Below are 26,732 nucleotides of genomic sequence, written 5' to 3' on the forward strand. Positions count from 1 at the left end.
GGCAGTGGGATGACTGGTAAAGGACAGGAAAGTGCCTTTACAGCTGACATGCAGAAACTTGTTGGGGATTGGTTAAAGTATTTTTGCTTTGAACTTCAAATGAGGGAAGGGAAAGTATGCAAGTAGATAGAAAAGTGACAAGACTGAGGGCATAGTTTGCCAGAAAGCTTTTAAATGTGTGTGTTATGGCCCAAAGACAACTCAGTGAAATTAACTACATAATTTTTTAATGGATTCCAGGAAGTTTGGTTGTAAATGTGAGTGAAAGGCCATCAAGAAGAAAAAGAGCTTCTTAATTTACTTGTTTCTAGTAGACATCACATACATGTGATTAAGTAGTAATTACTAAGGCATAACAGCATAGATATATTAAAAAACTATTTGAAGAAGGTCAGCAAAAGCAGATGCTGAACATAAACTAGGACCTAGTTGTAAGGATAATTCTCTCTGCTACCTGTTGAGCTATAAGGACTAGCTGTGAGGAACGGAATATAGTTTATGTATGGGATCCAATAAAATTGGTTACTGCAGGAATCCAGAATATGTTCTTGTCCTGCATGATCACAAGACATTTTGTTACACTCCTATTGTAGGAAGTGATCATTGCTTTCAATTTACAATCATCTTACTTTCTATCAATCAATCAATCAATCAATCAATTTTGCTGATAAATTGGAATGATCTGTTTTTCTTAAGTGCTCTCTCATTTATTAAGGAACACACTTGTTCAGCATTGTTGTGATTAGAGTGTAATTACAGTAAAGAACAGAGTGCTTTTGGGAGTAGTATGACACCTTTTAATAGATCTTGGCCTTTTCGTGAACAATAAAAATTCAGTTGGTGAATTAAGTGGCAAAGGGCTGTGATGAGTGGGATCTTTATTTTCTCCTTTATTTGGCCCTGGGAGTCTGTGAGAATTCTGGTCATGGCCCAAAGGCAGAATCAACATTTTAAAAATCATGCTTTGTAATTCATTGGTGTTAAAATAATATGTAATCAAGGTAGTAAAAGCCTGGCCACAGGAATGAAACATCTGAAAGATAGTGAGAAATGCATTCCACACCTACAAAGAGATTGTTTATCAGGTATCTTTGACAACAGTACTTTAATAGGTTATTGGTAAATAAAGATCTGTATGAAATGCAATCTCCTTTGCCGCCTCCCTTCCTAAGGCTTTACTGAACCATAGGTGGTATTTGGGGACAAAATAGCCTGTGTATTTTTTTCTCTATGAATAAGCCTCCTAAACAGCTGGTTTGGCACAAGGTGGTTTTGTACCACTCTAGGAGGGCAGAGTCCCTGTACAGCTGCTGAGGGTCTCCTATGTGGAAGACAATCTCCATATCTAGGAGGGAGCCAGACCTTCCTGGGTAACAGAGCAACATGAGCCACACTCTGCTATGTCCCCTTTGAAATTTGCAGTCCACTGTAAGTGCAAGGAACCTTGACTAACCAATGGAGGAAACATCTATAATAGTCCTCCCTCTGCACGTGTTGGCAATGTTCCCACCGCTTCCTTTGAGGCAATGAGCATCACGGCTGCACTGCCCCAGGTTGCAACAGCCTGCGATCTGCAGAGCACAGGGCTGGAAGTGACCTACTAAATTCTGTGCCCAGGGTGGGAACTGTACCCACAGAAAAGCCCAAAACAACCTCCCTTTGTTCAGGTGTTTGAGAGTATGCAAAACCAAAGCTGTTTTCTCATCCTAGGTTTGAAGATGAGTGTTTGCATAATTTTTGGGCAAATGCTGGATGTGAAATAATACTGCTCAGCTGATATGGCAAGAATTAGAAAACTACTTTCAAAGTGGTAAATGCAGTTTGCCACAATAGGCAGTCTGCTGCCAATGCTTCCTGAGGCTACTTGAAAGCTCGAATCATCAGGGCTGGGGGCTGGGGGCAAAACAGGGACATGTGTGAAGGGGATTCCATGCTCTAGCAGTGTCTTAGAAAGCTTATGCTCATACGGTGGCATCAAGATTTTACCCTGCCAGCCCATAGATGATAGTAGCAATGCTATTTCAATTCCTTAGAAAACACGTAAACAAGGGCAAATGAAGTATTCCCCTGTAGAGCAGAAGAGTGGATTAGATTCCGGTACAACACTTCAGTTTATCAAGCATTTAGTGTTTAGGATGTACAATACAGCCGTATGTGACTTGCCAGCTATCTGGGCTTCCCCCACTGTTTCTGGTTTGGCAACAACATGGTTTTTCACCCTGTTGCAATGCTGACTGCCAAGGAGACATGGCCAGCTTTCTGCTTCCTGTCTTCCTCTTTGTTCTGGCTTGGCCTGCATTCTGCCTGCCAAGTCACAGATGCCAAAAGCTTATTCAAAAAGGTCAAACAACTAAGGCTTGAAATCACCTATGCCAACATTTGTATTTCCCTTCTATTCTTCTGTATTTGTCTAAATGGAAAGTACACACCACATGGCTGAGACAGGCATACAGAGAAATTTTTTCAAAAGAGTGTGTAGATTATAGTTCTACAAAATGCTCATGAGGGCACGAAGCACTAAACTTTGCTTAAAATTCCTCTTATGGAATTCCAAGTGCTAAATATATATATTAACCTCTTGTTTTTTTGAATTTATGTCTCTCCCCTTCCTCACCCAACTTGGTTTTGCTTACTCTTGCTCTTTTATTTTGTTTAGGAGCCAAGTTCATCTGGAATTTAGTACTACAGATCTCTGCAGTTGGATCTGCAGTTACACAAGTATCTGTGACCCTGCTGTAGCCAATAAGAAAATTAGGCTTTCTGTAATAGTTATAATTGGAAAATTCTAATAATAAGTATGTAGCTGTACAGAAGCTAAACATCATCAAAATAAATCTGAAAATTCCTGAACTGTATGGTCTTATATATTTTCTCCAGAATAAAATTTGTTTTCCTGATTGCGGTTCAGCCTCTCCTCACCTTGTGAGACAGAAGCAGAAAAAAGTATCTACCACTTCTATTCCTGTAATGTTCTTATCCTGATAATGATATTAGTCTATAACTTCAACCTCTAAGTTTTAAACTAAACACTAAGGCTGATAATAGTAGCCTTGAATGCAGAAGGACTTTTGGCCATGAGTTTTATAATTGCCCAGTTGTAGGGTAAGCCTTCTGTTCAGATGATTCAATAAAGCCCAGGTAGCAAAGCACAGCTTACTTTTCAGTCAGTCTTCAAAGGAAACTACTCATTTTACTCATCATTCTCTCAGCCTTTCTCCTATCCCACACACCCTTAAAGAGAAGGTGTTTCCTTAAAGTAATGGTGAGAAGCAAAATAAAACAAAACACAAGGACGCCTTCAGCAACAGGCATTTCATAATAAGCTGCATTGGATTGTCTCTTATTCAGATAAGCAAAAAACCTGTGCAACTTTTGGTGGTTTTACTTTGTTTAAATAAAAATGTTTTCCTGGACACTGCAAAAATTGCAGCTTTGAAGAATATTCCAAGGCATATGATGATGGCACAAGGAAGGTAGAGAGAAAATGCAAAAAGAAGACAGCAAAAATAATGTGTTCATACAGGTGGTTGCAAGTTATCTTAGAATAAATCTTTAACTATTTAACAATTCAGTAAATCTTTAACAATACAGTATGCCTAAAGTTAATTATAGACCTAGATTTTGGGTAAATGGAGCTGCCAATATCTTTAATGGGGTAACTGTGCCCTTTCTAGTGTCAAATATTGCTTATGGACAGCTGCCTGTGTGAAAAAAATATGTCAGTTTTCTGTCACTCTCCCCTACTAATCTCATGGAAAGATACAGTCCAGAGAATTTGCCTTGTTCTGCCCTAAAATCAGTGCACTTCTTTTTTCATGCCTTATAATTTAATGTGTTATTTTTTGACATGTGAATTTTTTTATGTGTGTTTAGTCTAGTCTTTTTTTTTTTTTTTTTTTGTCATGCTGCAACATACTGATTACATTTTTTTCCATCTGCTGCTTATTAAAATAGACTTATACATTTGGGAAGGCAGCTATCCTTTTGGTGTTGACATATGCCTTTGCTAAGAGATCCTCATGTGATTGCTGTATACTACATGAACTTAATGTTGGGCTGTGGTGTGTTGTTTGAAATGGTGTAGGTGAGAACCATGCAAAGATACCTGCACTTGCTGTGACCGAGCCAAATGATACATGAAAAACTCTGTAGGTTTGCAAGTTTAGCCGTCTTCCTAGAGTGATGTTTTCTGGGCTGTCTCCTATATGCTGTCTAACTGTGGTAACCTCTAGACTAAACTTGATATAAAGCTTTAGTTTGACTCTTATTGCCATGGCTATCTGTCTTCATGTGCTGTTTCCATCTCCTGAATGCTTACATCATGCTGTTATCAATAGCTATGCGTATGGAAGTGATTTCATTGTTCATTTGACTAAAATAGAAGAAAGGGTCCATACAATATTTCTAGTGTTTCCTGGGGGGACACAGGGCTTTAGACTTGGAGCAGACAAACTGACTTGATATGGGATGTGCTTTAATGTTGTTACACGGATTTAATTTTAGTGATTGTGTATGTCAGAAGACTAATGACAGGATCACTTTAGAAAAATTGGCCAAACTGTGTGCTGGTCTGTGCTTAGTTTCTGGAGATTGCTTTGCTGCTGGTGGAGTGCTTCTGTTGCCAACCCTGATGTTGCATTGCTCTACTGCAGACAGGTCACATACCTCAGTTCTCCTTCCACATGTGGAAGGGAATGTGGGACATTGAACTGAGCAACACATGAACAAGAGTATCACATGAAAAGTGCTTATGCTTATGGTGCAGCTTCACACTTTTCAGAGGCGGGGGCAAGGGGGGAAGCAATCTGGGAGGACTGCTGACCAGCAGACTTAACTGTGCTCTGTCCTGTGATCAGTGCTCTTTTATTTTTTATTATTTATTTTTTTTTCTTTTGGCTTGTTTTTCTTTCACTTTGTTTTGGTTTTTTTGGTTTGCTTTTTACAAGTGTGATGTGTGACTTACTAGTGGGTCCTCTTCAATGCTTGCCTGTCAGTCACACCCACTGGGTGGAGAAACACAGCCCTAGACCAAGGTGAATTTCATGTAAGAATTGTATTTTCCCATGTTCTTGCATTTTAAGTGGGCATTAAAGTGATACAATTGTTATTCAGAGATACAACACCTCATGGAAAACTACTTGAAAGGATAAAAGTGTTTTGGGGCTTTGGAGATTTGCTTAATGCAACTGTTCATAAATGTAAAATTTAATGTCAAACTATCCAATTGGTCTCATCTGCATAACAATACAAATTCTAACTACTACATGGAAACCTGAACTGCTCAAAATTCGACTGATGTGAATGAAGTCTAGATTTGGCATTGCACACTTTTCTGAATTTGCTTTAAGTTGCTCAAGCAGCACAGACAGATTGACTTTACACGGCTCTGGAGTGTTGGTAACAACCACACCAAAAAAAGACTGGGCTAAAAAGGGAGTTGTAATAATACTCTAATTTCAGAATCACACAAGGTGTGTTGTGTATTTGTGTGGAGCAGGAAGAGACAGGCAGAAGGGAGGAAGGTTAAGTAAAATCTGAGTTTGCAGGTTACCATTTGAGTATTGTTGAAATCAGTCTTGAAATCAGACATAAAAAAGGTCTGCCATAATTTCAGTGCATACTACTGAACTATTGTGCAGTACATTGTGTCTCATCTAACTCGTTCAGGTCACGTGTTTTTAACCCATTTGTTCAGGAAAACATAGTGGCCAAGGGGCCTGAATACACGTAAGGTATTAAACTGGATCTTGAATCTGCTATATATGAGTGCACAATAGGCAAATTATTAGTATTGTTCACAGAAGAAGGGCAGTGCAAGTATGATGCTGCTATTTTTTGCTCTAAAGCTTTTTGAAAAGTCTGGAATATTTCTGTAAGGAATGCTATTGTGAAGGGGCTGTTGTTCACATTTATTCCTGTTCTTTCAGTAGTGCACAAGAAAGTCAACATGTTTAACCCATTAGACTTCCCCCTTCTCAAAGACCAAAATATTGGCTATAAGTAAGATAAGCCTGAATCGATATGAATTTATAACTTCTGCACACACACACATACATGCACAAACACATGAATATAGAGGGTTATTAAAGTGGAGAGTTGTGTTTGGATTTAATTTTATTTCATATATTTAGCTAGCAAAAAGTTATTTTTTTAGTATTAAAGGGCCTTTAATAAGAATCTAAATAAATCTGCAGTTATAGTAGACATGCTGAATATCTAAGATTACTCATTCTGGCTTCATGTCTTGGAGCTGTTGGGTGGTACAACTCTTTCTGCTTTATATACAGACTGAAACTTGAGTTTCTGATACATTTTCAATAAACATGTACAAGGTTTTTTAACTCCAAAGGCTTTTTTTTTTTATAGCTTCAGACCAAACCAGTCTTGATAACTTTTTCAAGGTCCTGCTGTGAGAGAGTAATGGTAAGAAAATAAGCCTTAGAAACAGTGGATGGTTAAATAGTATTCAAGACACTGTCAAATTACCAGGTACAGCAAGAATTTTGAGTCAGGGTTTTTGTTCACCCTCAATCTCCCCCCACCCTCAACGCCCCCTTAATTAGCACTCAATTTTTACTCATGCAAAAAAACCCCAAGAACTAGTAATCAATAAAAATTAAAGCCTTGGAATGTGAATCCATACATCTGTTGTTTTAGATAAAAAAAGTAGTATCCTTTTTTCAAGTACGTAATACCCTTAGTTACTGCAAGAACATGTGCCAACTTTTGTAAATAAAACAAAATTGAAAGAGCAAAATCAGCCTCAGCTGTATGCTGAATTGGAAAGCATATTTTAAAATCAATACTGCAGCTGGTATTGTACATATCAGGTACAATAGTCTCTGTCAGGGAACTTCATCTACATAGATGATTAGAAAGTTTGGGAAATTAGAAATCACTTAAAAGTGATGTGTAATATCCAGTGAAAATTACAAAATTTCGAAACAGATGCTGCCATGTGATATTGGCCACAAAACTACAGAGTTATGTTGGGCAGGCACAAATGAATATGATCAAATAGGATTTAATACTTTTATAATAGCTTTTGACCAATATGATAGCAACAGCAGTACTGTTGCTAGTAGGAGATGAGGAACCTGTGCGAAAAATGTTCTTTAAAATTGCTTTGTATTAAACTTGAAAATCATGGTTTACATGGTTTAAACCAAGATAACTTTTTTTCCTTTTCAAGTTACATGCTTAAAAAAAAATTCCTTGTATTCATTTGCAGAACATTGCTGCCCAAATTCAAAACTGAGTTGGTCATACATTTATATGCTTTAGTCAGTCCTACATTTTAAATTCTCCTGGGGCACATCATATGACTAGGTGCTTCTAATTTTTATTTACTGTAAAAGGTCAAAGTAGATTGAAAATTGATATGTAGGTCATAATTTTTTTATCACTGTTGCTTCAGTACTTTCTCATCATTTGTTATGAGCTTGTGTATAAACACGTTGCCTGTGAGCACACACGCAATTACTATCAAGCTTTGAACCACTTGCATGAAAAGCTGTGGTGATATTTTTCAGCCAGGTCTTGTATATTACCTACTTAGTGCACATAAATAGATTTAATCTTTCTTTTGTCATGGTTAGTTTGTTTTAATTGTGTGTGTATGTGTGTGTATGTGTGTGTGTGTGTGAGTGAATATGGATAGGCAAAGTGGTGCATATTTCATCCATGAACTTTTACATTACAGCAGACTACATTAAACCACTTTATAAAGAACATGTGTATATACTTCCATTTGAGACGTTGTTTTCACAAAGATCTCTGATAAAAAAATGTGTTACTTGAGGATCCACAGAACTATGGCGTTCCTTATGCCCCATGTCTCTTAGAAGTAAGTTAAGTAGCATACGATTGTAAATTTCTGAACTGCTGAGGAATCTGTCTTTTATTACTGTATGATTTAGTGGAGAATGCAATGCACTTTGAAGAAAAAAAAATGCAGATCTGTCCAACAGATCCAACAGTATATGTTGAACTATGCTTTTTTGTTCTTTTAAACTGTAATTTACCATAAACTGCTTCATCTAAAAATTGCTGGAGCAACTTTTCATTGATTTTAACAACTTTTGTCTGTGACTCATGTTAACAAAACTGATTTTGTCTTAGTCCTGTCATCATTATCCCTGGCCCAAGAATGTTGTCTTATGTAGTGGAAATGTGAATTTTATCTCTCTGAGCTCTTTTTGCTTTCCTGCTCTACAGTTGAACAGAAAATGAAATCTCGATTGCATGGGACTCAGTGGTAAAATCTGCATCGGCTTCCCTGAAACCAGAATCCATGCAGTGGGTTCAGGTTGGATGTTAGGAAGATTTTCTTCACAGAAAGGGTGGTTGGAGACTGGAATGGGCTGCCCAGGGAGGTGATGGGGTCACCATCCCTGCATGTGTTTAAGAAAAGACTGGATCTGTCTCTTAGTGCCATGGTCTAGCTAACAAGGTGGAATTGGATCATAAGGTGGAATCAATAATCTCAGAGTTCTATTCCAACCTAATTGATTCTGTGATTTTGTAAAGATCTCAGCAGTATACATTGCATATACATCAGGGCCAAGCCTGTCTTACAGAACCGAAAAAAATGATCAGTTATTATTAAGGTGAAGGTATATGCAAGGAAATTCCTAGTATTTGCTTGCAAATATAAACTTTTAAATTAACATAGCCTAGCATATAATTTCTTCCTTCCCTAAACATCACAATAAATCTTCCACTGTGTTCTACATTTCGTTTTTGATTTTCTGAAGAATGAGTAAAAAAGGCCTTTATGAAACATACCTTATTGTAAAAGGTCTTCTTGGGTTCCAAAACTAACTTCTGACTATATTAGTATCCACAGTATCCTCCAGATGGAGAAAATTAAGCATTCATATCTCATCTTTTCCTACTGAATCCAACAATTTTTGGAAAGAAATGTCATTCTTTCACATTCACCCACATGTGGCTTGATACCTATGTAAATCTCATCTTAATGTACATGTCAAAAAAGAGCTCAACTAATATTATGAGGTATGGGAAATATTTGTTTCAGGCCATGAAAAAATGTAACCCTTAACTTAAAAATATGTGTGTGTGTGTTCGTGCATACATAGATATGTATATATTCCATGCACAACTTATAACACAGCTGGGGAAATTTGTTCAGCTTTCAATATGAGCAACATATGGTCTTTATAAATTGTATAAGAAATATTTTGAATAAATAAGTGTTGTGACTTATGTCACATAAACAAAGGAATTTAATTTAAAAAGATAAATCTATGCATGAGATATAAAGCTGAAAATCTTACTATGCATATTGCTATTTTCATTCTCATAAATGCTTCTAGGTCCTTGAATTTCTTTCAACTACATAAAAAATGAATTTACTCCCAGAGCTCCACTTCTTAACTAGGGCAGTTTAAAAACTAAACAAGGATTGAGTCAGTTAATTAATTTAAATGAGATTACAAATCAGAAACACATTACGTAATGTTGATTTAATTACCATTTTTTTATTTACCTAATTAAAATACTCTGAAGGAAAGTTAACAGTCTTGACAATGGCTGGTTGGGTGACTTGGCAGAGGCAGATCTGCTGATAAAAGGGGAGGTGAAGCAGGAAGCCTGCCGTGACCCGTTGGGCTCTGAAGCCCCAGCCCATCACACACCATCTCATTGGCATTGCTCTGGTGAGCCCAGCTGTGGGGATGCTCCTCCACTGGCACTGACAGGGCGTTTCACCCAGCCATGCTGGCCATAGGCAAGCTTGTCTGGGGTGGGAGGGCATGGGGGCATGTGGTGAAATGGATCAGCTGATAGCTTAATAACTCTTGCTGTGCCCCCAGTCCAAAGCAAACAATTTTAAGCCAAAATGAAAACTGAGCCCAGCTTCTGCTGACTATCCTGATCAGCTCTCAGCAGAAGCACCTCCATGGCCCAAGCCGTGAAGGCTTTATGAAGTGGCATGCCTGCTTGGGCTAAAAGCCTAGGTACCAACACCAGCAGACAGCTTTCTGGGGTGAGCAGTCAGCTCTGTTATTTGCTGCCTTTTTCAGGTAGGTGAAGGTTAGACAGCAGCACTCTTTTGATGTGAAGAGCCCAAGTCACTGTTACAGCCCTTGGTGCTATACAAGGCTGCTGCTGAAGCCTGACTGCACAGGATCACCACATCCAGCCTTCAGGGTATCTCCCGCTGTCACACTGGTCTCCTGAGAGGTCCCAGCCATGCCTTCTGGGTCATTTCTCTATGCTGCTTATTTACCACCAGTTGTACGAATATGAAGCACAATAAAAAAATACAGAACTAGCTTTTGGTGAAGGTGACTTCCTGACTTCCCTGGGAAGTTGATTGCAATGGCTGGCCACCTTTTGGTGAAGAATTTTTTCCTAGTGTCACCTCTAAACCTGCCTTGATGCAAAGCCTCCCTTGAGGCTGTTTCCTCTTGTTTTATCACTTGGTCCTTGGGAGAAGAGACTGACCTCACCTGGTTACAACCTCCTGTCAGCCTCCTGTAGAGGGCAATAATGTTCAACCTCCTTTTCTTCAGGCTAAGCAATGCCAGCTCCCTCAGAGCTCCTCACAAGACTTGCTCTCTATCAAACAAATCGGTGGCGGTGAACATTTTAGCAGAGGAAATCAGAGAGACAAAATTTTCTGGAGAATATTTGAATTAAGTGTAGAGATCTATGAAAATATGAAAAATAAATCCCCCCTCAAGTTAATATACTTATGAAAACAAGGGTGACACTAGCATTTCTATGTTTATAGCAGCCTTTCAGTGGATACTATCCATTTTTCAATGGAAAATGCATTAAGCCATGTTTAGCTTGTTTATACCATGAATTACCTGTCCTATCACAAGAGTTGGTGTGAATAATGCTATTAAAATGGTACAATAATTCTCTATTGTCAGAAAAGGACTACACAAAGAAGGACACTGCTTCTGTGAAATGAAATTGTTACAAGCATTTGGGAAGTTTGTCAAATAATATAGGCAGTAAAAGGTAGTTACACAGTAAAATTAGGGTAATTATAAGTAAAGGTAATGATCTAAAGTAAAGGGATGAAATTATTTATCTGTTCTATGGATTTTTGCTGCCCACCTTATTTCCTTTGGAGAAGAGGAAGATGTCTTTGCTATGGATGTTCAGAGTCTTTGAGAGATCAAGATCAACAATCTTGATCAAAATCACAGCTGATCCTGTGATTTTCAGGGGTACAACCATTTGCCTCAAGTGATGTCAGGTGGCAAAGTAATCCTGACAGTCTGGAAAGTAGTTATGATTTCTGTTCATGATAGTGAACTGTCAGCTGCCAAGTGCTGTATATTAATTTGAAAGTTTGAAAAACATTATACATGGTTTGATGATGGCCACATTCCTATGGTCCCTTATCCCTCATACCACAGTCAGAGACTATCAAAGAGCAAGGATTTATTTACCTGTTGGTGAATGATTAAATTAGTGTCTGTAAACTGAGATCATCTGAGGCTGATCAAAGGCTCTCCTCATAACCTGTGGCAAATAGAAAGGCATTCACTGAGAAAGTTTATTTCGTTAGTGTGATGCCTGTGGACAATGTGCTTATTTCCCTAAGACATGGTTCTAGAAAGTATTTTTAGATTTTAACAGATTCTGCTGCTACTTGTTTTCAATGCCTGTGATATTATGCTCTAACAGACAGTCTTAAAAATAAGATTTCTTGTACTGGATGTGGCATAAGGAATGTGTAGCAGCTTGCTTTTTAGAGACTCTCTTATCAGCTGAAAAGTGAAAAGTTAGATTACTGAGGTGAGCAATGCTAAAAATCCTTCAGGAAGCTGGTGAAAGTGTGACTTTCTTGACTTTGTTGGCATGGGTATCTTTCCTGCTTGTCAAAGACAAGGTGGTTCATTGGGCGAGAGCATGTCATCCTTTGCTATATGGCAAGCCATTAGCTTTTTTTTTATTTTCCTCTGCCTTATGAAGCCAAGACTTTTCCTAGTGTATCACAGGGAAAATGGAAGCTTATTTTCTCACTTGAAGCAGGCCTCAGCAGTCAGTTTGTCTTAACTCTGGTTGCACTGAGAGTTACGTGCACTCACAGATGCTCATTGTGATCAACCCCTGGAAATGTAAACATAGGAAAAAATTAAGTATAAGAGTATAAAATGAAGTATAAAAATGTCAGCTTCTTGACTCATTCTTTCATACAGTCTCCTAGAAGCAAGAGTGATTTGATATAGAATGTCTTGGAAACAGCCATGCTAAATCATGATAAGTTATATATAAAGTGCATCAGGGTTATTTGACCTGTTAAAAGTAAACTCTTCTTTGAACCTATTTCATATAAACTGTTAATCCATGGGGCAATAACTTATCAAAGATGAGTTGCTTCAGTCAGCACCAAGAAAAGCAGAGCAGATATGCTACTCTGGCTGTGAGGTGCACAGGAAAGACATTTTGTGGAAATGGTATGTGTAGGTGCTCCCTACCAACAACTCCCTATCAATAACTACAACAACAAAAAAACTAAGGGAACTTACAGTTGGGAGCTACATAAATTAAAATTATGAAAATTTCAGATTCATTGCATGAACATGATGAGATTTTATTTGCTTCTTGTTGTGTATCTTTCCAGCTTCTAGCTTATGAAGTTGCTTGGGGTTTGGGTTTTCTTTTGGTGGTTTGATTTCTTTTACTTTTGGTTGTTGGATATTATTTTTTTTTTTAAAGTGTGTAAGAGTTATTTGCTGGGACAATTGAATGCAAATCCAGCTAGACAGACAATGAGTTTGGTTTATGTCTTTCTCAATCACTCTGGAAGAAAGGGCTCATGTTGTTAATTAGTGATCTTGTACAGATGAGGACAAAGAAAGATTAAAAGTTTTTGAACATGTCTTTTTCTTCCTTAGCTTCTGTGGCTTCCCAAAAATGCCTCTTACTCCCTCTTTTAGAAGAGCATTGCTCTGATGTATCTGTTCATTCAGTGTTCTGCTCATATGAAACTATTAATATAATTTAATCCTACAATGACCATGATCCTTTTGGACTTTGCAAAGTTATTTGCATCCAGTCAAAACAGAACAGAAGAGTGCTTTATAATTACTGACATTGGTAAGAGAATTGGATCATCACAGGTCACCTCAAGTCTGTGTCTTTCATCTTGAGGATCAGATGCTTCTCTGTGTTATAAGTGCAGAGTTCTATAGTTTGGAACTCTATGTCTCTCATACAGAATAAAATTATTTGATTTTTCAACGGCATTTAGTGAATGCTTAGATAACTTTATTCTCATATTCTACTTCAGTAATCTCTGCTTTCTCAAAATCTTGTTGAGATCTCTGAAAGCACAGACTGAGGATCAATATGTAAAAGCCATGATTATTGAGTAGTTAACAAAACCCAAAGTCTGACTGGAAAATATAATAAATAGCCAGCTGCTTATCCATATGATTAGAAAGTTCTTTGCTAAATTTCTTATTACAATCTTATTACAATTGTTTGAACTTCCATTAATCTTTAAATCCTGAGTCCAGAAACTAGAAATAGAGGCAAATTGCTGTGCAAGATCCAAGAAATTACTTCACATTGTGCTTTTTTTCCGTGAATTTTAACATGAGAAAACTTCAGAAGTTATTTTCTGGTAGGCCTCATTAATTCAGTTTCAAATCTCTGTGATCCTGAAGCTGTGTTGTTCAAGCTTTATTTGGTTTATCTGCTACCAAATTGACACTTCATTTAGCCACACATCTGCAGTAGTTTTACACGCAGACCACTGCTGTGTCAAATAAGTCCTCTCTAATAATCTGAATTTAAATAGTAGTATGTATGTTTTGCCGAATCAAAGAATATCTGTTAGAAGACCATCTACTTCACACAGGAAAAATGAAAATTCTCCACAAATTGGTCCATATATGGAGAAACATTAGATTTTTTAGCATTTCTTGTAGCTGATTAAGTTTTCACATTAAACTAAATTAATTCTTTTAAGGGAAGTATCATATCATGCGAAGAAGCAGACATACTGAATGGTTACATACTGTGCTGCACAATGGGACTCCTAAGAGTACCAGGTGCCAAACAATGGTAAGGGTAGAATCCAGCTCATAGTCTAGCCCTTCATGTTTCCTGACCAAGGATGAAGAAGATAGATGTAATTTCATGGGAAATTCCCTATTTAATGTGCATTTTACTGTGTACAAGAGCGATTTAATTTGGTATTGGAAAATTTAGTTGTTTTTAACACCACTGGAACTGAGTTTCACATGTGCCTTGGAATTCCAGTTCTCAGGCATCTACCCAGATATACACATTTTTGGATAACTGCCATTCAGATCAGCTTAGTAGAACCTGAGCTGTGGAAAGGATTTCCATCTCAGTTGATATCTTCTGCAGAATCAAGCTTGTATTAATTTAAAGTGTTTGAGAGACATGTGAGTCAAGCCATGTATATGAAGCTACATAACAGGTGGCAACAGATTTCAAAGAGCTTCTTGTCACAGGTAGAGGGAATCTCATTCTAAGCTGAGGACTTCCTCAACTATAAGAAGAGGAAATGGTAATTGAAGGAAAAATATTTGTTGATATAAACTTTTCTTCTTTTCTGTATTTTCTTCTTCTTTACTTTGGGTACTGTAAGCAGCAACGCATTCTACACCTCTACATCCATCTGGAGTTCATTTGGTGGTAGCAGTTTCTGTGGTGCTATGATGCAATCCTTTGGTGGTCTTATGCTATTAATAACACCACTACATTTGAGAAAATCAGTATTTTTTATTCAGACACTAAAATAGCTCCATTTTAGAAGCCTGTATGTGGAAAAAATGGTGTTGCTTCATTTATTTTCTTCCTCTCTGCAGTAATTTTTTTAATATCTTTGTTAATTTCTTACGCTGGAGCAGGGTTTTGTTATATTATTGATGTGGGAATACAGTGAAAAGTAGATTTTTTAAAAGAAACTTTTTTTATTAATAAGAATATAATTTATTATTTAGCGTATTAACATGAAATTACATTCTCCTCTTGATTCAGTAAGTGCATGTATAATGAAAACACAGTTTGACGTGTACGGTGTTTGAGGTTTGTTAGTTTTGACGTTACATAATCTTAATTTCACAACAGCAGTTCTCACAGGCTAGGAACACAAAGATCATGTTGTATTTAAACAGACTGTCATATCCTTGTCACAGTCGTGAGTGTGGAAGCAATGTAGGCCTTTGTGTTTTAAGGAAAGGCTAAAGCAACAGGCCTCATCACTGCAGCCTCTAGTTGCCTGATCCAGTGTGTCTTTCTGGTCACTGCCTGAGCAGTTACCTCTGCTTTGCTCATTATGCAATATTATATTTGGGGGATGGAAAAGGAATGAAAAGGTACCCTTGTAAATGTGTTTACAACTTGAGTATTTAACTGAATGAATCTCTTGTCCTTATTCAGTGATCTACAAGTTCCTCTTATTAGGATCATTGCATCTTTCACAATGATTCTACATCTGCATAAAATAAGTTACAGACAGTTTGTTTGTTCAATAATGCTTCACATAGAAAGTCAGGGAAATGACCTTTAAAGAATGAAGTATTAGTTTAATAGTTAATAGAGGGTATTATATGATTGAGAGATACTTGCAAAACAAATTATTAAAACATTTCTTTCATTTCTTTATAGATTCTGGACAACCAGGAAGTCCAAGCCACAATGATCCTGCCAAGAATCCACCAGGTAAATATAAGTTCCCGAACATGTGCATCTAAAATTGTTTGAGAACAATGATACTACTGATAATGGCTAAAGAGAGTGTAATTGGTGAGCAACCTATCTTGCACTGGTGAGTACATATACTCAGGACAAGCTGTGATACTTTAGTTCCTCTAAACTGGCAGTGCCTTAGTTGCAGTTTCATCAGCATTCATTTAATCTAAGGAGTTTTTCTTTCATCTCATGGTTTTTAGAATTTTCTAAATGGGAATTGGTAGCAGAGTAAGGAAGCAAGATTCCCAAATAACTTTCTTTTTGTAAAAGTCTTCCAATGCTAGCCGTTTTCTTTCATCTCAGAAAAAATACAATTGACCTGTGTCTGAACTCTGTGACTGAGCTACCATCTTTTTAACTCTTCATGTGTGCTTTATAAAATACAAATGTGTTAATTAATTTTTTTTTTTTTTTTTAATATCAGCTCAGAGCAGTCTTGGAGCTAGTAACACCTGACATTCCTTTGAGGGACATGCTAGTGTAAATGGTCCTTTCAAGGATTCTTTTAAAATAAAAATACAAGAGAAAATCAAACCCAGGCTTTGCCATTCCAGTCTGTTTAGACAAAAGGTTCCTTGAATTTTCATGAGGCTATCCTTCTAATCAACTGGGCTGTGCAAGTAAGTCTTGTAAACCTTTGCCACGTTATGAATTTTATCAGAGTCAGACAAACAATTTAGAGAGACACACTATCACTTATTAGTAATGGAGTGACTCCACCCACTATCATCACATTGAATCTTCTCATTTTAGCTCTCAGATGATGTGTGTATTTGAAATAAGCTGCAACTAACTCAGTTTGATCTTCTAAATCCAAAATGGACCATAATCTGACCAGGAAGTAATTTTGCGTTGCTGAGCTGTTAACATACACATGGATATTTTCTGGATCTGCTACAACATTAGGATAAACAGTCTGCTTTGTGGTTGTACAGTTTTGTAGCATGCGTATGATCAAAGTATTCTCTGTTTGTGAAATATGTCATGTGTATTGTGTGTGAATATCCCAAAGCGGGAGAACCATCAAAGATCATTATACAAAAAGCCATATTCCTGTTATATAAATCCCAGATATGTGTCCTTGAAGATAGGAGATGTATTTTAGAGATAAAAGGGCAGAACAAGTCAAATAACATCATTCTAAGCTCTAATGCAAGTGATTTTTTTTCTTCAAGGGATGATTCAGGCTTGTTATCAGTTTCAATTGCAGACTTTGATGCTGTTTCTTTCCAAACTGTGTGGGATGTTGAGAGTGAAATTTTATTTTTCTGTTAAATACATACCATACATTATGTAGAATAGTGGTTTAAAAACCCAAAGGAGCAAATTTACTCATAAAATAAATAGGAAAAGTTTTCCTATGGATAATTACACCTTTTGAAACTTGGACCAATTAGCTATAGAGAGTTTATTTTGCTTTTAGGATATCTCTGTGAGTGCAAGAAAAGCCAAATGTATTAACCTTACCCCTTTTAATCTTGAAGGATTCTTCGTAGCTTCTGGGTTTAGGAAGCTGAAGGCAGGGTCAGCTCTCCTTCAGCACGCTTTAAAATTCTGGTTTGGAAGTACCTTTTAGCATTTGGAGTAGGAAGGTAGAATTACATATTTTACTAGTGCGGATCACACTCCACAGCGAGTCCAGTCTCTCCAGCCCTCAGACTTAACTCCAGTGAGGAGGAATCTTGTTGCCAGTAACAGAATGTGGTAGTTTGGCAGTAATCTAAACTACTACACAGAACCTTCGGGAGGCAGCAGACAGGTTGTGTTGGCTTTCTTGTGGGCAGACTTGTGGGTCAAGATGTAACATTTGACAGACTTCAGTGTCAGAAGATGGAGGGACACAGAAAGCAGATAAACCTGTTGCTGATTCATCATGAAACTTCCTGCTTCAAATATGAGCATAACACTTTCTCATGATTTGGAGTCACTGCAGCCAGCATTATCCCTTTTGTCTGCTGCCAAGTGGGGACAGAAAATAGAAGCTGTGTCTTGCTTCCCTTGAAACCCTTCATTTAAGCAGAGACAGAGGATAATTGAATGTCATCTGCTGGAGGATGACTTTCTAGCTTTGTTCAGCTTCCCTGTGTAATATTGTTTTGGAGTTAAACTGGCAAGGTGAAAGTGCTCTGGTTTGTGGGATGGCAGAATACAGGACTTCTGAGGCTGTGCAGGAGAATGAGAAGGAATTGCATGCCATTCATCTTCTCTGGGAAAAGCTGTCCTTTCTTACTGAACTTCACACGATTGTTATTATTAGAGCCAGACAGTCACTTCTGTCAGAACCCTGGAGGATATCCACTCTGAGGTTTGTTTTCAGCCAGGAGTATGTGGACTGGTAGTGCCAGGAGGGTGGTTCTTCTATCATGTTTTGTTCTAGTGCCTGTGTGTCAAGCAGCCAGGATGCTGGCAAGGATTGTGTGCTGTTAGCTTTTGGATGCCACCACCTTCACAAAGATACTGCCAAGGAAGAGGATGCTGGAAACTGAGTGGTAGTTGGCAAAGCTGCTGGTGTTAAGAGTGGGTTTTTCTAGGTTTGGCGAGACTGTTGCATTCTTTAGGGTGTCTGGTAATTTGTTGTCCTAACAACAAGTTGGAGAGAGGGTAGCATGACTTGCCAAACAAAAGAACATTAAGAGCATTTGTTGGAATTCTTTACAATAGGTTCCTAAAAATATACTGAATATTTTGATAGCCCAGTATAGTATTAAGACCTGTGGTGTAGCTTGTGGTGGAAGTGGTATGTAGCTCTTGTAGCTAAATCCTGGGGTATCCTTCTCTAAATTTTATTTATCAATAACTTTGAATAATATATTTTATAAAACATATTTTAAAATATATATTAACATATTTTTATAAAGGTTGAATCTGGCTTTACAGACAGCTGGGTTGTAAATTTTGCTTGTCTGGAGGAATTATTAAATAAGTTCCAGACAGATAGATAAACAGAATTAAACTGAGAGAGGATAAAAATCTAAACACTGCTATTGTTTGCATCAGCCTTCAAGTTCCTTGTATCTAAAAGTTTGTGCTGTGCTAGCACAGTCTTAACTATTAAAAGTTTACACTATTTAAAAGAGAGAATGGAAATGAAAAAGGCCCCAGTCAGGGTGTCTGAACAGATAGAGGCACACTTGATTAGAAGTTTGAAAATACTCATATTTTTGCACACAAAAACCAAACACCAGCAAGCCACCAAAATCCAAACGCAACTGAAGTATTTTAGGCCTGTCTTGTTTCTTTCTTTGTGCTTAAAATGCTCTGAGCTACAGTTGAAGCAGTCTGTTAAAGGTAGCCCAGTGTAGTAGTTTCAGTGTAACACTATGTTATTATTTGCTCCCTGTAAGTCCTGCAGGTTTTTTATAAAGTTTAAGAAAATCTAAAAAAACATCCTTCACAAGTGTATCTGGAAATATGTGCAGTAGTGTGACAGGATATGTACTGAAGACAGAAGTTATCTTCAGTGAATTAATCTGTTAAGCATAAGAAAATTATGAGGGTGAATAAAAAGATAAAAATATCTAGAACTGTAACTAAGCTAATAATATTGACCCTGACCATAACAATAAGATTTTCAGAAATACAGTTCTTACTAGCCAGTTCTTCTAGGTGAAGATTTTCTGGATTTTGCTTTGCGTTATTACTCTTTCCCATTCTGCCTGCTGGTCACAACTACTAGATATTAATAAGACCTCTTGCTGTTTCCCACTGGTTTGAGGTTTCTGCTTGGCAGATTTGATTTATATGCCAGTGTAAAAAATAAAAAAATCAAAAATCAACTGAACTGTGTCCAGTTTCTGCTGTGTTGCTCAAATCTTTGAAGATAGCCTTTTTAAGCTATTAAAATAGGGGTAAGAAATAGCAACATTGATAGAGTTAAACATTGTCTGGGTAGGACAGTAAGGAGTCTCAATTTGCTGTAAAGCTTGCAACCAGTCTCTTTTTGTTTGGATGCCTTCTAGATTTTGAAGCCATTTTTGTCCAGCATTGGCTAATACAAAAGATAGCTGACCCGACTCAGACAGGTATGAGCCTTTTCGGTGAGGGAAGATGAGTGTGTTCAGATTTTTCCTTTTATGAATTCAGAGGTTAATAGAGCTGTGCTTCCTAGCAAGTGGCAAACACTAATTTTTTTATTTGCTTGGATTTTCTTCTTGATAGATTTTATTCCATTTTATGTGGTTTAAAAAATATTTTCTTATAAATTTCTGTGACTATAAGATCAGGCAGGATGCAGAGAACTCAGGTTTGAGCCTGTATGCTGAATAATATTAAATTATTTGTATGGGATAACACTTTTTGATGAAGACATGGAAGAGATGGACAAACTGTCTCGGCCTCTTTGCCTCACATTAATCCCCACTGGTTCCCTTCTTTCCTCCATAATAACCCATGATATGCTGTCAGGGAATTTGCCTAGTGATAAAGTCTTTAATCTGAATGAGGCACAGGTAGTTGAAACCCCAGCCCCAGCCTCACTGTCCTGGAATTGTTTTTCCTCTTCTATTTTCCCCAGAAATTTTATTTTAGGAACCACTTCCAAAGAAGACCTGAATGAAATCACCAACTCTGAAGTTTGCTTTGTTTTGTTTTGGTTTGATTTTTTTATAATTAAAAAAGGTGTTGCCAAAATCTTGCAATGAGCCTCACCTATCTCTCAATATGCAAATATATATTGCAGATGTAGAGCCCCAAAGGCTTTCCTTGCACTTTCATATGGCCTAGCAGCCAAAGGGAGAATATTTTTTTTTATCAAGCCCTTAGAAGTGTGTAATAAGTTTGCCTATATATTTCTGTTTCAGATAAAATATTTCAGTTTTAAGTTTTAGAATGTGTAGTTTCAGAAATAACCTCTGAAGAGGAACGTGGTCTTAACCTTTGCACCCTTTTTGAAAATGCAATAAACAAAAGTCTTTGTGTTTTGAATATCTCAGACCACAGATGCTTTCATTATTTTACTCTATTGCAAGCTACCCTCTTGTGGGTGGAGAATTAGCTGGAATTAATCAGAATAAAAGAGATATTCCCCAGCCTCATCATTGTAAGCAGCTTTTCTTGTGGAAGCCATGATGCCAAAGTAGTAGTATAGGGAATTCAAACACAATTGTATTTAAATAAACACATATTTACCTCTTTTCCAGCATGGGAGTGGATATCTTGAAATGCTTGCTGTTTCTTATGTACTTGCAGCTGTGCCATCTCAGATAGTGATCTTCAGATAAAGCAGGGTTGGGTTTGGTCAGGTCTTGATTTTCTGTGAAGTTCTCCCTTTCCCAAATGCTCTATGAATTAGTAATGTCAGTCATTTTCTTTTTCAGCTTCCCAGCACTGAGCTGGAGAAGGTGGGGTGGGGCGTTCTAGGGTCAGTGCCCAGCTGTACTATCTCAGCACTCATAAACCTGTATGGGTTGTACAGCCCTGTTTTCCAAAAGAAATAACTTTAGGCCGTTCAGGATGGTTTGGAATTTGGTGTGGTAATTACTTCTGTCTACTGGTTTAGGATTACTTTTACATTTCTGTTTGCATTTGTTCTCCTTCTTTATGAACCTGCTGTGTGAATAAATGATGCTGTGATCAATTCTCATGTGATTCAGATGCTGTTGTGTTCAGTGGTGTGTGTGATGGTTTTTACTTCAAAGTATTCACAGAGAAAGAATTTACTAAAAATTCTTATGTTACGAGTTAGAATTCCAGAAACCTGTTTTGGCATCAGAAAATTCCCTTTTGGTACCTGTTAGTGCTATAGCTGTTAGAAAGGAGTTCCCCCAACTTTTTCTTAAATCTTGGCTGTAGTTTCAATATAACCTGAGACCCTCTGGAATAGAAAGCAATACACATTTGTGTTACTTACCCTTTCTCTTTCTTGGTAAGTTTTAGGGCAACTTACTTCTTGAATTCTAGTCATGGATTTCAGAGTCCCTTGAACCTGGTTTTTATTTCTTCAAATTTACTTCTACTGCAACACAGATTACTATTGTTCTGGCTATAATTCTGAGGATGTCAAAAATCTCATTTGTTTCTGAAAATGGCATATTTGGCTTTTTAGTTCCTCATCATGCTGAAAGTTCAATGCAGTCAGGGGGTCTTTCTGCAAGTTTGTTACCTGTCCCAGTTACAACATTATTGCAACATTACTGCAATAATATTGATGGCTTGGGAGAATGTTATGTGTTAGCAGAAATAGCCTTATTCTCTAGGCAGAGCTTGGTTCAATTTTTTCAATGGTATCATCACTGAAATCTTCTTTGTCACGGCTTGGCAAATATTATCCACCCATATCTGTTTTTAAGATATTCTGTTTTGGTAGCAACCTGTTTCTGCTACTATTTTTCAGATGCTGGTTTCAAAATGCATGCAGTAAGAAAACCAACTGCATGTCTGCTGACTGTATTTTGACTTATGAACAGTGTGAGACTAATTTTTCACTACCACTTCTGACTAAATAGTATCTGTACAAAGTTGTAGCTAGCAGCATCCAGAACATTACCCTGCATAACTTTATGTACAGCTGTAAACCAGGCTAATGTCTTCAGCCTTTTTTTCTCACAGTACCTCCTGTTGTTCTATGTATTTGTTTTTCTGCTAGTAAGTCTATCTACTGTTTTATAATTCCTCCTTTTAAGATCCTGAAATTAAAGTATATTATTGCAAATTGTTTCCAGCACTGGTTGGATCCTTATCCTTTTATAAGTTGCTCAAAACCAAGACAGTATCAGTGAGAAAACTATATTTATAATAGTACCAGGAAACAGTTTTATGGTTAGGCCCTAGCCAATATACAGCAGAACATGAATAGGCATTCTATTCATAAAAGTACAATCAAATCAGAAGACATAAAAAGACCGGTTAAAAATTTGCAGAGTCACTAGTAAGCTTTCAAGTAATGTGAGAACAAGCTTGTTAGAGTAAGTAAACTGAAATTATTTTTCAGTTAGTTGAAACTGTTTTATGTCCTCCTCTGTGACCCCCTTCTTTAACTTTTTGCATGGTTAGAACAGTTAAAAGCTACACTTGTAACTCATCTCTTCAAGGCCTAGTAAAAGGCATAGTGCAGAAACAGAGTGGGAGAGGTGCAAGGACTAGGGCAGTGACTTCTACAGCAGTTGGGGGTGTTGCTGAAGGTTTCCCCCTTTACTGACTGTACATGGGAGCTTGATCAGAACTGCTGCTTGGCTTAACCTGTTCTATCATGCTTGATGCCACAGGACTGGCCATTGTGGAATTTTATTTTCCATTGTGGAAATTTTATTTATCATGAGTGAGGTTTTCTTTAAAAAAGGTAAGAAGAGAAAGATTTTCTAATCACCATATAAAAAAACTAGGAGAGAATTTTAAAAACCATACTTTTATATGTGGGTTTTGGAAATGACTGATTCTTTGTACAACATCACACTATGGCAGTTTTGTGAGACATTCTTCTTTTCTAGAAATAAGATTTTTAAAAATAATGACAATTTGTAATACTCATTTCAGAGAGTGCCATCTCTCAGGTAGGATGAGTTTTATAAAATAACAATATTCAATGCTTCTTTTAGGTTTGAATGATAAAGACAGCAGTGTTATCATGACCATCAAAAGATAAAGTAAATTGTCAGGAATACAATAGACTAATCAAGTGCATGAATGTCTATACTGAACAGATCAGAAACACACACCAAGAGTGCTAATTTAAGTCTCTTTAATGCATTTATGTAAACAGTGCATTAAGGAACGGGCAATAAAAAAAAAATTAAGGCCTATACTGTATATTAATATACACTGCATATTCTTGTCTTGTGTGAAGCGTAATAATGTGAATGTTAATTCTTACTCAGTGGTGTGATCAGCTTCATCAAGTAGAAGGCAGTATCTCACACCATAAACAGAAAATATCCTATACTTCATACCTTCTACATACAGTCTTGCTGTTTAACCTCTGTCTTACGTAGAATGCTTGCTCCCACAACAAATTCCAGAAATTTAATGGCACAGAATATTTTCTTCTTGCAGAGCTGGGAGCCAAGTAACAGTTGTGTAACATACCCACCATAGATTATCTTCATAACTAGGTGAAACTTTTGAAGTTCACTGGTGTTGGACCTTAAAATGCTGACCTTAAAACCCTGAGTCAGCATTGGAATCCACCTTCCCTGCTAGAACATAAAGCTCAGGATGAAGTTGCTCAGTGATATGACACAGATTGTTTATTGTAGCACTAATTCTTTGATAATAGTTTGTCTAATTACATAGAGAAAAAAGTCAAGTAGTTTTTCATGTTGAGATTGACAATAGCTGCAGTTTCCCTTTATTTCCTTATGCCAGCCAAAGTATTTGTATATATCTGTGGGTGTCATTATTTTTGGTCCATTCCAAGGCAGGATGGAACCTGAGTGAAAGAAAGATATGTCCCATCAGTTAACAATGCATCCTTTTGTGAGGGGATGAGTGGTAGCGATACCACTTAGTGGCAAAATACTTACCCTGCTCCCATTTCATCATCACAACTAGAGAAATACTGTATTGCTCTTTTTATTATGTATTCTCAATATTGCCAGTGGCCAAAACTAAGAATCCACGAGAGAAGACTGAAGATTAAACATATGTGTCTGGGTGTATATGCATGCATCCATTTGCACATCTGTGTTCTTACATATAAAATCAAACATAGGCTTTTTCTTCTTTTAGTATGAGCTTTGGGTCTTCTCACTATAATGATAGCTTGATTAATCTACACTTGGCTAAAACTCCTCTTAAGTTAGCCTGGTTTGGATGAGAGAAGTTGTGCTTCAAAGTAGTAGTGCTTGGATAAACAGCAGAGAAGTTCAGTCATGTCTCATTACCAGCTTCAGAGCTGGCTGCATGGTTGTACACTGGCTTTATGCCACACTTCACTTATAAGCCAACTAAAAATCAATAAATCATTTTCTCTTTGGAAATCTCCCTTCCATGTAGTACTTTAGATTGTTTCTGCTGGAGGAAAAAAGCAGAAGAGGGAAAGACTGCCATTGCTTGAGGAATTACTAACCTTCATCCACTTTACCTGAACTTTGATTAAAAAGCAATAACTGAGGAGGAAAAGAAAAGCAAAAATGGAACTGTGTGCATTTTTTTGTTATATGGTGTTGTGGTTTAGAAGACAGGTGTCTGCTAGGGAGGGCAGGAGCCCCTCCTTGGAACAAAAATGGAGACCCCCTCCCTCCAAATTATTATAATTTTGAAATCAAGGGGCTTTCAGGCAGAGATCTGGGGATAGGAATAACAGTTCTTTACTAGTATAACCAGGCAAACAAACAACAATAACTACAGCAATAACAAGAAAACAGAACCAGGGACCCTGGGACAGCCTTCTCGGCTGAGATGGGAAGGGATGGAGGAGAGGCTTTGTTTTCACAAACCCCTCGGGCAGTCAGTCCCGGTGCTCCTGCAGGGCTCCGAGGAACACTCAGCTGGAACAGCAGGGATGAGCTGAGATCCTGGGCCGGTGGCTGAGGTGTATCAGCAGCTCTGAGGTGGTGGCTGGCACTGCCACACGTCCCGGCAGGACAGGGAGTGTGAGGCCCACCATTGCAGAAGGAAGAGAGAGAAGGAGAAGGAGAAGAAGAAGCAGCAGCTCCGTCTGGGTGATGGCAAATTCCCTTCTCTCAGCTGCAACAGGTCCCAGTGAGAGTTCTACCCTGGAGCTGAAGAAACCAGCCAGCCCACAGCTGCCCCCACCTTCCCTTTTTCCTGCCCCACTTCCCTCCTGGGCCCAGCCAAACTCTGTGTTTCTCAAGCACCAGTGGGTGCCAACCACCACTAAGTACCAGCAGTCAGATTTTCCCAGTCACTAATGGGTAAAAATTCCATAGGTGAGCCAGAGCAAAAGGAAGGACACCTAACCCCCAACATATGGGTATACCAAGTTCTGTCAAATAAAGAAGTAAATATTTCAGAAACTGTCCTATTTTCATCCACACAACAAATGGAGAAACAGTGCAAGAGAATGCAGAAAATGAGAGAGAAAATCGCTTATTTCTTAGACACTGCAGAGGGGCCAGCAATATCCAGGTGAAGGATGGTAAGAGAGGAGAAAGTAATGGATATGGAGATTATCTGTTGAAAATGAGAGAAATATTAAACAAAGTGAATTATAAAGGGAGGGAGACCTGAAGAGCTACTAGTGGGAATAAAGACATGCAGGAATAGAGTATGAAGTGACATTGACTGGGAGATGAGAAGACGACTGCAGTGGCAGAATACTGTTCAGGATGATCCTGCAGGCCTACAGTGCTCTGTACACCTGTGGTGCTTGATCATGGGATGGTTCTCAGCTGGGAAAGACTGACACTCTCCTATAGGTCTGACAGCATAGCAGAGATGTTGGGAAATGGGCTTGGTCGGATGGGTTCCTATTCTTTCAGCTTATGCTCTCACGTGCACCGTTTATACCTGCCCTGGTAAATAATACCAGAGGTGCTGGGTGAGACAGCTCTGTGGGATGAATAAGCAGGGGAAACCACTCTTTTTGCCACTGCCCTCTTTTTGACCCTGGAAAGTAACTAGAGGTTTCTCCAGGTGTACCAAGGACAGACGTGTCAGGTAAAGTGTACTGCTTTTACAGTCACTTTTCTTATTCTAGTGGTCATGTTTTTGCTAAATCAGTTGAAGATAAAAGCAGCAATTTCCAAAAGAAATCCAAAGAGAATAGTACCAAACCACTGTTTTCTGAATCAGTAGGTATTCCAGTAGGTGTACTTTTTTGTATGTTTGTTTTGTTAGGACATCTAGAATACTTTTACTCCTTCAAACATTGGGGACAGAAAATTGACAGTTTATTTCCAAATGAACAAAACCTTATTAATTCAGAAAAGAGACTAGGGAAACCAGAGTAAGAAATTCTTAGTATACTGTCTCACATGAAATCAAATTAAAAAGTAACCCTGTTGGAGCAGCAATGTGCACCAAGTATAGATCTAAATACTTTCATCTGTAAATGGTTGTTATTACTAGGTATAAAATGCCATGATACAATGTAATCTCAAATTCTCTAATACAACTTT

The 26,732-nt window shown here is 37.7% G+C and overlaps 1 protein-coding gene across 7 annotated transcripts in view; it reads left to right on the forward strand.

The window, feature by feature from the left end:
• Nucleotides 1-26,732, forward strand: part of NFIB (nuclear factor I B) — a 170,113-nt gene that overhangs the window by 81,889 nt on the left and 61,492 nt on the right. For all 7 annotated transcript variants that reach the window (XM_005522671.3, XM_014252275.2, XM_088053977.1 and 4 more), the window contains exon 3: nt 15,634-15,687. In XM_005522671.3, the coding sequence (XP_005522728.1) occupies nt 15,634-15,687 (54 nt within the window). The remainder of the gene's footprint in view (nt 1-15,633; nt 15,688-26,732) is intronic.

This window comes from Pseudopodoces humilis, chromosome 4 (genome assembly GCF_049639895.1).
Source record: "Pseudopodoces humilis isolate 2021_Gansu_Grassland_sample_001 chromosome 4, ASM4963989v1, whole genome shotgun sequence".
NCBI classification, from domain to species: Eukaryota; Metazoa; Chordata; class Aves; order Passeriformes; family Paridae; genus Pseudopodoces; species Pseudopodoces humilis.